Below are 15676 nucleotides of genomic sequence, written 5' to 3'. Positions count from 1 at the left end.
CCCTGCTGCTCAGTGCCATCTGTGTCAGAATTCCTCCATAATCAGGTGCTCTTTTTTTCTTAATCTAATTAATTGCCATCACTTACAGTCTCTTACTAGGTCTTCCTAATCCTGGGCTGTGGGGGTCAGTATTGTAATGGTGGAAACGTGTTCTGGTTATTTCCACATTACTCATAAAAATAATCTTCTAAATGATAGTGAATTTTAAAAAAATCATTTCCTTTTGTAGACCATTTCTATCATTGTCAATCTCCTTTTGAAGCAGTTTTGAAAAACTCACCTAGATGTGAGAAAAGAGATGGGGAGATATTTAAATTTTAATATTATAGAGTCTAGAGGTGATAGGTGGAGACTAGGAATCCTTTAGTTGCTATTCAAGTCACATATCAGGAGTAAGATCATGCTCCTTAGGTGCCAGCCAGGGATGGGTAGTGCAAGGATAGCTTCACTGTAGTCTACGAAGCCTTTTTTAAGGCATTATTGAAGGCCAACACTGGGGGATGTTTGTTACTATCTTTATCTGCTAAAAAGCACCAGAAGTGCTTATCATTTTGTTATACTTTTCAGTACTATAGTCAACTTCATTGTGATTGAAATAGATTTTTTTCTTGGTAGATTGCCCTAGGATCAAACATTTAAAACATTGATTATAAGAAAATGTGCTACAACTACTAAATAACAATCTTATTTAAAAATAGCCTCTTTAGAAATGGTAGACTTTGGGTGGTTCAAATTAGGGACTCAGGTGTAGGAATGTACATATGTCTGCACAGCTTCTGTGGCTATTGCCCAGTTACATATATTCTACAGGAAACATGGCTGTGTGCACTATGTGGCAGGCACTGTATTTACCACATAAAGATCAACAATAGAAAAGAAATTAACAATTACAAACCTCTGTTTAAATTGAAGTCTCCTTTTTTATTATAGCAAATAATTATATGTACTAGGAGTCTGATCTTTTTACTTGTTGTCTAATAATCTCAAACTCCTGTTATCCCTCCTAAAACCTGATCTATCTACAATCTTCCCCACATTATTTAATGGTAATTCCTTCCTTCCAGTCTCTCAGGACAGCTAGTTATCGTTGACATCTCCTTTTTCTCTTACTCTTTATTTTAATGGCTGTTCCTTTGAAATGCAAATAATCTAACCACTTCTAACTGCTTCCACTGTTACCATTCTGGCCCATCATCATCTATTTAGTGGATTTAGTAGAAGACTACTTCTGAGTAGTCTTCCTGCATAACAGTAGCAACCATGATGATCCTATTAAAATATAAGTCAAATCATGTCACTTGTCCTCCCCACCCCATTTCCTCATTTCACTTATAGTAAAAAGCCAGATTCTTACAGTGGCCTATTCCCATCTTCCTTGACTGTATCTCTCATTAGTCATTTCCTTACTGACTCACTGTACTGCAACCCCACTGGCTTCCCTATTGTTCCTTTAACATGCCAGGCATGCTTCTGCCGTAAGGTTTTGGTACTTGCTATTCCTTTTCCCTGTAATGTTCTTTCCACAGATACCTAATTTTGATTGAAATGTCACAGGGTTTGAAGTGCCTGTCTTGACTGCGCTTTTAAAATTGCAATCATCCCTTCCCCTGGAGAGCTCATTGCCTACACCCCTTGCCTTTTTATCCCATAGCACTCACTACTGTCTAATACGGTATCTAATTCACTTATGTTTATCATCTGTATCACTCACGAGAGTGTAACCTTCACAGGGGCAGGGATTTTTGTCTGCTATGTTCATAGTTTTGTCCCTTGCACCAGGAAGAGTGCCTTGTACATAATAAATGTTTAATAAGTATTTGTTGAATTGAATGGATGATTGATATTCCACAAAAGAACTCCTCCTTATAATATTCTTAGCAGAGTAGCAAGAAAAAGAATATGTAAAACAAGTCTTTCTGTTACTGTCAAAAGCCTTGTGCTAATCTTTTCTTTTTACAAGTTTTGTCTTTGCTTATTCTTTTGTCATAAGCAATTGATTATTCATGTTGTTTCTCTTTTCTTTTTCTGCTGGTCAGTCTGTTAAAATCCTTTAATATCCCACATCCAAAGACTCTTGTCAAATGGTAGTAAACAGTACCAAAATGTTCTAGGCAGACTGCTTTCCAATCCCAAAAACCAGGAGCCAGGACTGTATACTATCCTGAGACCAGTTAGCAAAGAAGAGTGTAACATGTCTACCTAGGGCAAAAAGTCTCACAAAAAGTCTGTTTCTTAGAAGTTTGTAGATGTACAAAACACGTAGCCTTAGATAGGGATGCTTCCTCAACAACTATAATGCAACATGGTTTTCACTCCTAACTTTTGGTTATCATTGCTCAAACTGATGAAAAAGAGATTCTTTCAGGGCACCAAATTCCCCTGATTATATATTTATAATTTTATTGTATATATTTTATTATATTGTGTATATTATATATATTTAAGGTATACAACGTGATCTTTTGGTATACTTATAGATGGTGAAATGGTTACTACAGTCAAGCAAATTAACATATCCATCATCCCTCATAGTTACCCATTTTTTTTTTTTTTTTGGTGGCAAGAGCACATAAAATCTACTCTTTTAGCAAAACTCCAAATATAATACAATATTATTAACTATAGTCTAGCTTTCTAGACTTGTTCATCATATATATCTACTACTTTGTATCAGCCCTACATCTCCCCATTTCCTCCCCCTCCACCATCATCACTGGTTTATTTTCTATTTCTGTGTATTTGATTTTTTTTTTAGATTCCACATAGAAGTGAGATCATGTTATTTTTGTTTTGTGTGTATGTCTGGCTTATTCCACTTAACTTAATGTCCTCCAGGTTCATCCATGTTGTGGCAAATAGCAGAATCTTCTTCAGGCTGAATAATATGAAACAGTTTATCTATTCATCCATTGCTGGGCACTTTGGTTATTTCTGTATCTTGGCTATTGTGAATCATGCTACACGGAACATGGGAATGCAGATGTCTTTATGAGGTGTTGATTTCATTTCCCTTGGGTGTATACACAGTAGTAGGAATGCTGAATCATATTATAGTTCTATTTTTAATTTTTTGAGGAACTTCCATACTATTTTCCACAATGTCTGTACTAACCTATTAATATTAATACATTCCCACCAACAACGTACAAGGGGTCCCTTTTCTCCACACCCTTACCAGCAGTTATCTCTTGTCTTTTTGATGATAGCCATCCTAACAGGTGTGACATGATAGCTCATTGTGGTTTTTATTTGCCTTTCCCTGATGATTAGTAATATTGGGCACCTTTTCACATACGTCTTGGCCATTTTTCTGTCATTTTTGGAGAAATGCCTATTGAAGTCCTTTGCCTATTTTATAAATTGGGTTGTTTTTCTGGTATTGAATATGTGAGTTCTTTATATATTTTAGACATTAACTGCTGATAAGATACATGGTTTGCAAATATTTTCTCCCAATCTATAGGCTGCCTTTTCATTTTGTTGGTGTTTCCTTTGCTGTGCGGAAGGTTTTTCATTTGATAGCTATAGTAATCAAAACAATATGATAATGGTATAAAAACAGACACACAGACCAATGGAGCAGAATAGAGAGCCCAGAATTAAATCCAAACATATACAGTCAATTTTTGACAAGGGCACTGGGAAGACACAGTGGAGAAAGGACAGTCTCTTCAATAAATGGTGCTGGGAAAACTGGATTTCTACATGAAAAAGAATGAAATTGGACTCTTACACTGTATACAAAAGTCCACTTTCAGGGGATAAAATATCTAAATGTTAAGACTCGAACCCATAAAATTCCTGAAAGTAAGTGTCAGGGAAAAGCTCCTTGACAATGGCCTTACAAATAATTTTTTGAATATCATATAAAAAGTTTGGGCTACAAAAGCAAAAATAAAATAGGACTACCCCTGATGAAATTTTAATGTGATGTGGATTTCTCAAAGATTTGTGGTATATAGGTGTATTTTTCTCTAGTTTTCAGAGGTAAAAATAGCCAGTGGAACTATGTGAAAATATTTTGGAGTTATTAAGATAATAATGAAAAAACCCAGGTAGAACATATTAAAATTGCATTTGTATAAATGTCACATGGACAACTCAAGTCAGACAATTTCTTAAAGCCTAACCTTCAAACTATTAACCGTGGTTTCCAGGAGTTATTGTAAAAGGCATTTAAAACTCAAACTGAAAACTTGTCACGTAGGAGTGGTGGAAATTCTGTACCGTGCAGTCTGCCTCTTGATGGCCAAAACACATCTGCTCTGGAATTGCCCATTCACATTATTTTTACATGATTCCCGTAAGTGACAGTGGGCATGGGAGGAACATCAGAATGTTATCCTGGAGAATAAAAAAAGACTGGAGACAACATGTAGCCGTCTTCTAATATTTGAAGAACTTTTGGTATATTAGATAAATAAAATTTAATTCTGTATAGGACTAGATAATTTTTAAGGTCTTTTCTGAGGCTTTGAATCATGATTTTGTATTTCAATGTAAGTTATATGTTTTGAAGATATTTTCATGGAGGTGTAATATATTGTAATCAAAATAGTAAACTGCTATGTAGTAACTGAAGTAATATTCTGTATTTTTTAGGAATAGATATTCTCATTTCTATCTACTTTTGTTAGCTTATTTTCTGCCATTGAAAACATTCACTTTTAATTGGTTGAAGACATGACTTAAAATTTTCAAAATGAGTGATCACTATGACATGAGATCTTTTTCTTAATGTTTATTACAGAGGTTCCAGAAACTTTAGCAGCTGCAGTGCAGAAGACTTTGAGAAGTTAACTTTGAATAAAGGAGGAAACTGCCTTCTTAATATTCCAAAGCCTGATGAAGCCTACAGTGCTCCATTCTGTGGTAATAAACTGGTGGACCCTGGGGAAGAGTGTGACTGTGGTACTCCAAAGGTCAGTTTAATTTTTGATTTTTGCTTTGTAAAATTACTATGAGATTTGTAAGAAATAAAATTACTTATTTTGGGCAACTCTGGCATAACAGCTGAAGTAAAATTTAGAGGCAAGATGAGGATTGTTATTTTGCTTGTGTGCACATGTTCCTGGGGTTGGTCATCGCCTCCTCCTCAGACTATAAGTAACGGTGCCATCTGTTTTGACGTCAGGGAAAGGGCCATGTTTGTTCTTCTGTCTTTTTGCTATCTTCTACGATTTCTATTATGGTTATTGGCTTGTTTATTTACTTTAAGGAACTAATCACTTTTGCACTTGGCTCTTTACTTGTAAGCTTCCACCATTGTGGCACTGCCATTGCAGAAATATTTATTCAGTTGGACTCATCTTAAAAATGAATTGAAGCTGGCCTGTCCTCCAGAGTCCTTCAATATCAAAATTTTTGCTGCTCAAACTAGCATTCTCCTTTGTTAACCTTCAGTTTACCTACTGATCTCTGGCTTTATCAGACCTGTCACCCACACTTACTGCCACAAGTCCTTACCCATCTTTATTATTACTGTTCTGTAGACAGACTCCTCAGAATGGCCTGTGTAAGCCTTTCCTCCCCAGGCCTTGCATTAAGTTTTATTATTTATTTATTGACTTAGTTTCATTACATTTTAAAGACACTTGCTCAGTCATATGTAAATCCTACTATATTCTCAATCTTTTCCCCAAGTATATCATCTTCTTCCTTACCTGACCACACCTGGGTTTTACCAGATAACTTTGCTTTTCAGAAAGGGAGTGTGTGTCCCATGTTGAAGCTGTGTTCGGCCTTTATTGCAGTACTGATGCATGTCGGGGACTTCTGGTAAATGTTTTACACAGTATAGTCCTTGTAGTAACCCTAAGAGATTGGTATTCTTAATGTTCTTATTTTCAGATGAGGAAAACTAGGCCTAAAGAAGTTATGTATAATTTCTAAATTAAGATACTGTTAAGATAACTAAGACCTTGCTTTTTCTCCTTAAATATTTTATTAGTCTTGCTTTCTCCCAGCTGTTTACTTCATTACCAAACTTACTAAAATAATAATTTATATTTGCCTCTTGAGCTTTCTCACTGCACAATTACTCTTAAAAAAAATACTCTCTCCCCATCAAATATCACAGGTTTTTTTTTTTGTTATAAAAGCTTTAAACAGTAAATAAAAGCAAACTTACACACCTTTATTTCCCCGATGAATCTTTTACTTCTTTTAGAAATTATCACTCTTATAAGTTTGGTATATTTCTTTTTAGATTTTATCCTATACATTTACCTACAGTATGTACATTTGTAAATACTGGGTTTGTTTTAGTATTTATTTTTAGTTTTATTTTATTGTAGAAAGAACACTTACCATGAGATTGACCCTTTTAAGAGATTTTTAAGTATATACTGTATTGTTAACTATAGGTACTGTGTAGTTCGTATCTCTAGAACTTTCTTATCTTATATAACTGAGACTTGATACCCATTGATTGGCAACTCCCCATTTTACCTTCCCCCAGCCCCTGACAGCCACTCACTGCTTCGTGAAGTTTGACTGTTCTAGACAGCAAATGTAAGTAGAATCCTGCAGGATATGTTTCTCATGACTGACTGACTTCATTTAGCATAGTACTGTAACCTCAAGGCACATCCATGTTATCGCAAATGACGAGCTCTTTCATTTTAGTATCTAGCGCTATGTTGACTGTAAGTGGCAGGAGTGGACATCCTTGCTTTGTTCCTGATCTTAGAGTTGAAAAGCTTTTAATTTTTCACAATTGAGTATGAGGTTAGCTGTGGGACTTTCATATACGGCCTTTATTACGTTGAAGTAGTTTTCTCTATTTCTAGTTTGTCAGGTTTTTATCATGAAAAGGTGTTGAATTTTATCAAACTTTCTGCATCTATTGAGATGATCATGGGATTATTATCTTTCATTTTATTAATATGGTATATCTCAATAATTGGTTTTTATATATTGAACCATTCTTGCACCCAGGGATAAATCCTACTAAGTTGTGGTTTATATAACCTTTAATGTGCTGTTGAATTTGGTTTGCTAGTATTTTTTCATCTGTATTCATTAGGCATATTGGCCTGTAGGTTTTTTTTTTTCCCCCTTGTGATGACTTTGGCTTTGGTATCTGAGTGATGCTGGCCTCATAAAATGAGCTTGGAACTGTGCCCTCCTTTTTAATTTTTTGGAAGAGTTTGAGAATGGTTGGTATTAGTTTTTTTAAAAAAATGTTTAGTAGATTTCACCAGTGAAGCCATTGTTCCTGTGCTTTTCTTTTTGGGAGTTTTTTGATTTCTGATTCAGTGTTCTCACTATTTACTCATAGGTCTCTTCAGACTTACTATGTCTTCGTGCTTCAGGCTTGGTATGATGCACGGTTCTAGGAATTTGTTCCTTCTAAGCTGTTTAATTTGTTGTTTCTTTGTATTGGTTATCCATTTTTTCTTGCATATCGTTCAGTTTTCTGATGATCCATGTTTGAAATTCTTTTTCTGTCATTTTGGTGTTCTGAGTTTGGTTAATGTCCATTTGCTAGAGAGCTGGTGTTTCTCTTTGGGGGTGTGCTTTCTGTTTGATTCTTCATACTTCCGGAGTTCTTTCGCTGATTCCTTCCCATCTGGATCAGCTGCTGCTTCCTGCCTTTAGATTTTTGTTTGGATGATGACACACCCTGTTTAGTCTTTGAGGCACTAGGTGGTGTCTGTGGGTGACAGTTGACCACACCCTATAGGATGAGTCGGTAGATGTAGTAAAAGGGTGTGCAGAATGACCTCCCTGTCAGTAGGTGGCGCTTGCTGAGGGGGGCAGGCTGCAGTGTTGTTTTTGGGTCCTGTAACCGGCTCTCGTTCCTCTGGAAAGGCACTCTAGTGCCTCAGGTGGAGGGTGGGGCCCTGGGACTTCCAGGTGTGTCCTTATTCTGCACCTCAGTGGGGGCAGGTCAGGGAGTGAGTGGGCAGAGCTGGGTGGGGTGAGCCTGCCCTCAAGCCCCACAGGTGCTGTTAGCAGGGGTCAAAGGTCTGCTCTTGGCCTCTGGGCGGAGCTGCTAGGGAGGGGCTGGAGTGGCCCCTCTCAGCAGGAAAGTCTGCCTATGGGGGTGGGGCTGTCTGAGACCTGCAGTCTAGAGCAGGCCTTGCTCCTCTCCACCCTCCCCTTCTCTGGGTTCTCTGTCCGCAGGCGGGACCTCAGGCCAGTGGATCTGCCCTGGCTGTCCTGCAGGCCAGGAGGTTCCTTGCCTAGGATCGCAGCCCGGGCTGGGCACGGCCTTCCCGTGAGAGCAGGGCTGCCCCTCAGGCCCGCTGGTCTGCCCCTGAAGGCACACACACTCTGTAGGGTCTTTCACAAATAACCCTTCTGTGCCCCAGGGCAATGCGATTGAGGCCAGGGTGTACAGGATCTGGTCTGCAGGCCTGTCCCCTGGGCCCTGGAGATCAGTCCCTGACCCTTCCAGGGAGAGGAGTGCTGGTCCCAAGTCACCCACGGGGTGCCCAGGCTGGGTTGGTGTCTCTCCGCCTCGGGATTTGCCCCGCTGTCCTGGAGTCACCAGGCAGGCAGCACTTGGGAGGGTTGGCGGATAGGGAGCTCGCCATCTGAGTACCCCTCAGTTTGCTGTAGGTCCCCAAAAGGAGAGGTCCCGTTCCCTGCAGATGCCTCCGGGTGGTGGTGGCTAAATTGTTTCTCTGGGCGTGGCTGGTAGGCAAAGGCGGAGGGGAGAATGAAGCAATATGGCACCTGCCAATCGGCTGGGGTCTGTGGGCCGGGAGGGGCCCGAGGGAGCTGGGAGCCCGGTGCCCTGTCCGTAAGAGGCTCACGGCTCACTGGCGGTGGCTGTCCCTGGGCCGGAGTGGCCAGGTCTCTCTGCCCAGGAGCCCAGCCGCAGGGGAGGGGAACGCAGCCGCCCCGCCGGCCCTTGTCGCTGGTCTCCGCGCCTCTGGGGGGGTCTCGCTCCTCCCAGGTCTCCTCTGCGGCCTCTTCATGTGGGGTCTCCTGTGGCTTCAGGCACTCTCGCTTCCCACCCTCGTCTCATCTATGTTCGTCTGCCTATTTTTTTCACTTTCTTCTAAAATCTGTGTTTCTTGCAGAGACTCTGGCTGGCGGTTTTCCTCGTCCGCCATCTTGATTCGTCCAGCCTAAGCTGTTTAATTTGTTGACGGGTAATTATGCACAGTAGTCTCTTACAATCTGATTAATTCATGGTGTCAGTTGAAGTGTCTCCTCTCATTTCTGATTTTTAGTCTTGTTTTTTTCTTAGTCTGACTAAAGGTTTATCAATATTGCTTATCTTTTGAAAAAAACTCTTGTTTTTTGAAAAAAATTTGTATTTTTCTAGCCTCAATTTTGTTTCTTCTGTTCTAGAACTTATTTCCTCCCTTGTGCTAACTTTGGGCTTAATTTTTTGTTCTTTTGTGGTTCCTTAAGATATTAAGATAGGCTTTTTAATGTAGGTATTTATCACAATAAATTTTCCTCTTAGTACTGCTTTTACGACATCCCAGAAGTTTTTGATAAGGAAAACTCCCATCTATTACTTGGCACCGCAGCTCAGCTCGCGCCTGAGACCCCCGGGCCCCACGGAGGACCCACATTAGCATATCACTAACCTAACACCTGGTACATTAACATATCACTACCCTAACATTTGGCACATCAGCATAACACTAATCCTATTGCCTAGTGCAGACACTAATCTTATTACCTGGTGGGCATTGTGACCTGAGACCCCCCCTTCCCCTTGGATCACCCCAACTTAATAAAAATGGGAAAAATTAGGCAGACGGGGCTCAGAATTTGGCGGCGAGACCCCTCTGAGCCCGCCGGCGAATAAACGTTGATTCTCCGACTCTCCGTGTGCCGCTCGGTTTGTCCTCGGGACCACTCGCTGTAACACTTGCCCTAACATTTTGACACATTGTGTTTTGTTTTAATTTGTCTTGAAGTATTTTTTAATTTCCTATTTAATTTTTTCTTTGATCCAAGGGTTGTTCAAGACTGTGTTGTTAATTTCCACATATTTGTTATTTTTCCAGTTTCCTTTCTGCTTTAATTATTATTTTTTCCTTTTTGATTTCAGTTTCATCCTTTGTGGTCAGAAAAAGTAATTAGTGTGAATTAAGTTATCTCAAGTTTTTTAAAACCTGTTTCGTGATCTGACCTCTAACTTGTGATCTATCCTGGCAAGAATTCTATGTGTATTTGAGCATAGTGTGTATTCTGCTGCTATTGGGTAGAATGTTCTATATATGTTTATTAGGTTCATTTGGTCTATAGTGTTGTTCTAGCTGTTTGTTTTCTTATTGATCTTATGTCTAGATGGTTTATCCATAATTAAAATGAGACATGGAAGTCTCTCACTATTATTGTAATGCTATCTATTTCTTCTTGCTGCTTTGAAAATTTTCTGTTTGTCTTTGGCTTTTGACAGTTAGATTATAACATTTCTTGGTGTCGATTTCTTTTAATACACCTTATTTGGGTCCTGTGGGGTTCTTGGATCTGGATGTCCATTTCTTTTCCCAGATCTGAGAAAATTTCAATGATTATTTTTTTGAATAAGCTTTTTGGTACTTTCTCTTCGCTCCTTGTGGCACTTCCACAGTGCATATATTCCTCCTCTTGATGGTGTCCCATAAGTCCCTTAAACTTTCTTCGATCTTCTTCTTCTTCCTTTTTGCTTCTCTGACTGGATAATTTACAATGATCCATCTTTAGGTTTGTTAAATCTTTCTTCTGCTTGCTCTAGTCTGCTGTTGAACTCTCTGTTAAAGTTTTCTGTTAATTTATTATATTTTTCAGGCCAAAAATTTTTATTTGGTTCTTCTAAAATAGTATTTCTTTTTGTTGAAATTCTGCTTTTGTTCATGCATTGTTTTCCTGAGCTTTTTGAGCATTTTTATGATGGCTATTTTGAATACTCTACCAGATAATTCATATATGTTCATTTTGTTAGGGTTGATTTCTGGAGTTTTATCTTGTTCCTTTGTTTGGATTGTGTTTCCCTGATTCTTCATTTTCCTTGACCCTGTGTTGGCATTTATGCCTTAGAAAAATACTGCTACCTCTCCCAGTTTTTATGAATTGGCCTTGTACAGGGAAAGACCTTTACTGATTAACCTGGCCAGAGCTTCTCTGGGCCTCTCAAACCTTTGTGCTAGTGTGTATTGCTGTTTTAATCGTTAGCAGCCCTCTAGTGTCTAGATTACTACAGGAGCCTGTCAGCATTCCAAAAGAGGGGGAAACAGAAGCCAATTCATTGGGCAACCCTAGAAAATTTGAAACATTTGACGTGTGGTCTGTTTCTCTTTCCAGGGAAAAGCTGAGAGCTGGCCTTTTTTTTTTTTTTTTTTGTCCATTTGCTGTGTTGAGCCAGGTGGAGGAGCTGTGGCAAGCGTCTGAGTGCTAGTTGAAACCACTGCCTTTGTTCTTTGTAGCCTACAGGGGTCTAGCATATGCCAGCTCCATCAGCGCTCTGAGATCAGAGAGGGAAGAGCCAATTTCTTGGGTAGCACCTAGAAAAATTGTGACATCGAATGAGTGGTCTTCCTCAGGGAGAAGCTAGGTGGTATTTTTTTGTTTTTTGTTTTTGTCCATTTACTCTGTGCTGAGCCAGGGTGAGGAGCTGTGATGAGTACCCACATGGTAGTTTAATCCACCACCTTTGTTCTCTCTGGCCCCCAGGGGTCTGGTGTATTCTAGGTCCTGTAAGTGCTCAGACAGGTAAGATAGAAGCTAGTCCTTCAGGCAGCACCCTGAAAAGTTATATTGTTAGATGTGTGGTCTCTTTTTCTCCTCAAGGAGATGCTAAGAGCTGAGGATTTCCTCCCAGTTGTATGCAGTGTGCCCTGGGTTGGGATTGTGGCCAGAGAGTGTTCTCTAGTTTTCTTACTGGTATACATGTGGCTGGTTTTGCAGTTGCCTGGGATGGAATAGCCTTTTAACTAGTTTCTGGATTTCTCACAAAGGGAATTGGTCGTTGTGTTGCTGTTGAATGGCTATGCTTATGGGGGAAGGAGAATCTAGGGCTTCCTGTTCTGCCATCTTGGTGATGTCACTCTGGCTTTTATTTTTACACGTAAATCAGATTTAATATGTTGTATGCAGATTTTTTCTATTAATATATCTTGGACATTTTTCCATATCATTACATTATATAAACATAATCCTTTAATCTGCTGAGTAGTGTTCTAATATAAGGAGGTACTATGGTTTATTTAATCATACTGTCATTAATGGATATTTAATTACTATAGTTAGGGTTTTTCTATTGCAAACAGTGCTGCAGTGTATATCCTTGTACACACTCCATGTGTATATATAAAAATATTTCCCTAAGATAGTTATGTAAAGGTGGAATTACTGGATCTAAAAGTGTACGTATATTAAATTTTATTGGAGGCTACCAAATTTCTAACAAAATGGCTGTATCAATTTGTACTTCTGCCAATAGTGTATTGTGCCGTTCAGTGTCCCTAGTCTTACCAGCACAGGATAATGCCCATTTTCTTAATTTTGGCAATCTGATGGGTGAAAAATAAGATGTTATTTTAGCTTACATCTTTTCATATGATTATAGATCACAGGGATCATTTTCTTCTAAGAATTACTGTTTTATATTCCTTGTCAGTTTTTCTATTGGTTTATTGAATCTTCTTTTAAATTGATTTTTAGGTCTCCTTATATAAGAGGGGTATAAGTCCTTTATTATAAGTGCCCTAATATTTCTCTTCTGTTTCTAGATTATCATTTAACTTTTCATAGTACATATTTTATTATGCTGTAATTTAAAATTTAAATGTAGACAAATTTATTAAATTTTTCCCTTAATAGTTTCAGAAATTTGTATCTTGACCAGGCTTTTAATAGTCCTATTTACAGATCATCCTCAGAACCCCTGAATAAATTCTTCCCCTACTTTTTAATTTACAATTTTTATGTTAGCACTTTAATTGTGGAGATGGCATGTGGAGTAAGCTAGGAAATTAAACTTTTCCACTAATGGTCAGTTGTTGTGGAACCATTTAAAATGATACTTTTACCATAAGGTAATATCCTATACGCATTGTCTATTTCCTGATTCCTATTCTTTCATGAAGCCATCTCTCTGTCCTGCATGATGTTTTTGAAAAATATTTACCAGCTTTATTGAAGTATAATTGAATACAGTGTCAGATAAAAACAAATTCAGATTTGCATAGGGAAAGGCTTTATTCAGAAGAAAGACTATTGAATAGGGAGAATGCTCTGATCTCCAAAATCTGTAAGCATCTCAAAGTCAAACAGAAAAGGTTTTTCTTTTGTGGCATAAAGGTGGAGGAGCAGTGGTTTGAATGTTCCCTCTACAACTCATGTTGAAGCTTCATTGCCATTGCAATAGTATTAAAAGGTGGGGCCTTTAAGAGGTGATTAGGTCATGGGGACTCCACCCTCATGAATACATTGACGTCCTTATCATGGGAGTAGGTTATTATAAAGCAAGTCTGGCCCCTGGAGCCCTCCTCTTGCACAAACTCACTCGCCCTCTCATATTCCACCATGGGATAACATAACACGAAGGTGCTTTCTAGATGTGGCCCTAAATCTTGGACTTTCCTGCCTTCAGAACTATAAGAAATAAATTTTGATTCTTTATAAATGACCCAGTCTGTGGTATTCTGTTAAGCAAAACAAAACAGACTGAGACGGGGGCAGAGATAAGCAGAATCTTTTACAGGAAAGCTGGAGAAATGAGGAGAAATGACCAGTGAGGTTCTGACAGGGAAGTATCTACAGTGGTTAGCCAATTTCCAGAAGGTGGGAAGTTCTACTTTTTTAGGGAGGAGGGGGTGGAACAAAAAGAGTTTAGGGGTCTGTAGGAAAGAGAGAAGCCTGTCTAAAGTTTGATCAAGACAAAATAAAGGGTAACAAATGGGGAAATGTGTGCACTTAGTCAACAATAATCTGCACCTTTAAAGTGTACAAGTTGATCGGTTTTGGCATGTTTCTACATATGTGAAACCTTCACCACAATCAAGGTAATAAACTTCTCATCATCCCCAAAAGTTCTTCATGCTCCTCAGTAATTATTTCTATCTACCCCTCTTTGTTCCACCATTTTTCTCAGATGACCATTGATCTTCTTTCTATCACTATATATTTGTATGTCTTTCCTATAATTTTATGTAACTAGTATGACTTTTTTTGTCTGGCTTCTTTACTCAGCATAATTTTTTTTTTTTTGAGACAGAGTCTCACTCTGTTGCCCGGGCTAGAGTGCTGTGGCGTCAGCCTAGCTCACAGCCACCTCAAACTCCTGGGCTCATGCAATCCTCCTGCCTCAGCCTCCCGAGTAGCTGGGACTACAGGCATGCGCCACCATGCCCGGCTCATTTTTTCTATATATTTTTAGTTGTCCTGATAATTTCTTTGTATTTTTAGTAGAGACAGGGTCTCGCTCTTGCTGAGGCTGGTCTCGAACTCCTGAGCTCAAACGATCCACCTGCCTCGGCCTCCCAGAGTGCTAGGATTTTAAGCGTGAGCCACCGCGCCCAGCCTACTCAGCATAATTTTTTTTGAGATTCATCCATGTTGCAGCTGTGCCTGTAGTTCATTCCTTTTTGTTGTAGTTTATTATTGAGTTCTTTGGATACACTGCAGTTTGTTCATGTATTCATCTGTTGATGGATATTTGGGCTACTTCCAGTTTTCAGCGTTTACAAATGTTTTTATTTCTCTTGGGTAAATTCCTAGGAGTGGAATGACTTGTTCATATGGTAAGTGTATATTTAACTTTTCAGGAAACTTTCAAACTGCTTTGCAAAGTGGTTGTACCATTTCATATTCCCACCGTTAATGTATGAGAGTTCTCTTAATAGTTCTTTCATGTCCTCACCAATACTTCATATGATTGGTCTTTTTAATTTTAGCTGTTCTGTTAGACGTAAGGTGATACCTCACTGAGGTTTGAGTGTACATTTCCATAATGACTAATGATGTGTTGAGCATGTTTTCATGTGCTTATTTGCCATCAGAGTATCTTGTGGTGGGTGATATGTCTGTTCAACTCTTCCTCCCATTTTAAAATTTGGGTTATTTGTTATTGAGTTTTGAGAACACTTTATATATTCCAGATACAAGTCCTTTATCAGATACATGACTTGTAAATATTTTCTCCAAATTGTCTTGCCTTTAACTAATAGTATCTTTTGAAGAGCAGACTTTTACATTTGATGAAACCCATTTTATCAATTTATGCTTTTATCAGCTTTGCTTTTGATGTTGTATCTAAGGACTCTTTACCTACTCCAAAGTTGCAAAAATTTTCTCCTGGGAGTTATATAGTTTTAGGTTTTACATTTAGGTCCATGATTCATTTTAAGTTTTTTTTTTTTTTGGTATATTTCAAGATATAGATTATAGTTCATTATTTTAAAATTTTTGTTATTGTAAGCTGACAGAAAGTTGCAAAGATGGTACAGAGTCCCATGTGCTTTTCACTCAGTTTTCCCTAATGATGACATCTTATAAAGCTGTAGTGCAACATAAAAAACAGGACATTGACATTGCTATATTAACATAGAGGAGAATATGTCGCTGTGGGTGGGAGGTTGAGGGTAAGGAGGAGCCATGGTGGCTCAAGGTATAGTGAGAGAAACGAAGCAAGATAAAAGGATTGTTCACCAAGGGTGAAGAGCCACCCACCAAAGAAGTCAGACTCTGAGCTTGCAGAGAAACGCCTTTATGATGCTTA

General features: G+C 38.7%; 1 protein-coding gene across 1 annotated transcript in view; it reads left to right on the top strand.

Moving 5' to 3' along the window:
- Positions 1-15676, top strand: part of ADAM9 (ADAM metallopeptidase domain 9) — a 112912-nt gene that overhangs the window by 34195 nt on the left and 63041 nt on the right. Inside the window, exon 12 of the mRNA XM_045535839.1 lies at positions 4751-4922. Within this exon, the coding sequence (XP_045391795.1) occupies positions 4751-4922 (172 nt within the window). The remainder of the gene's footprint in view (positions 1-4750; positions 4923-15676) is intronic.

This window comes from Lemur catta, chromosome 22 (assembly GCF_020740605.2).
Source record: "Lemur catta isolate mLemCat1 chromosome 22, mLemCat1.pri, whole genome shotgun sequence".
Classification (NCBI taxonomy): Eukaryota; Metazoa; Chordata; class Mammalia; order Primates; family Lemuridae; genus Lemur; species Lemur catta.
This window is presented reverse-complemented; position numbering and strand designations above follow the sequence as displayed.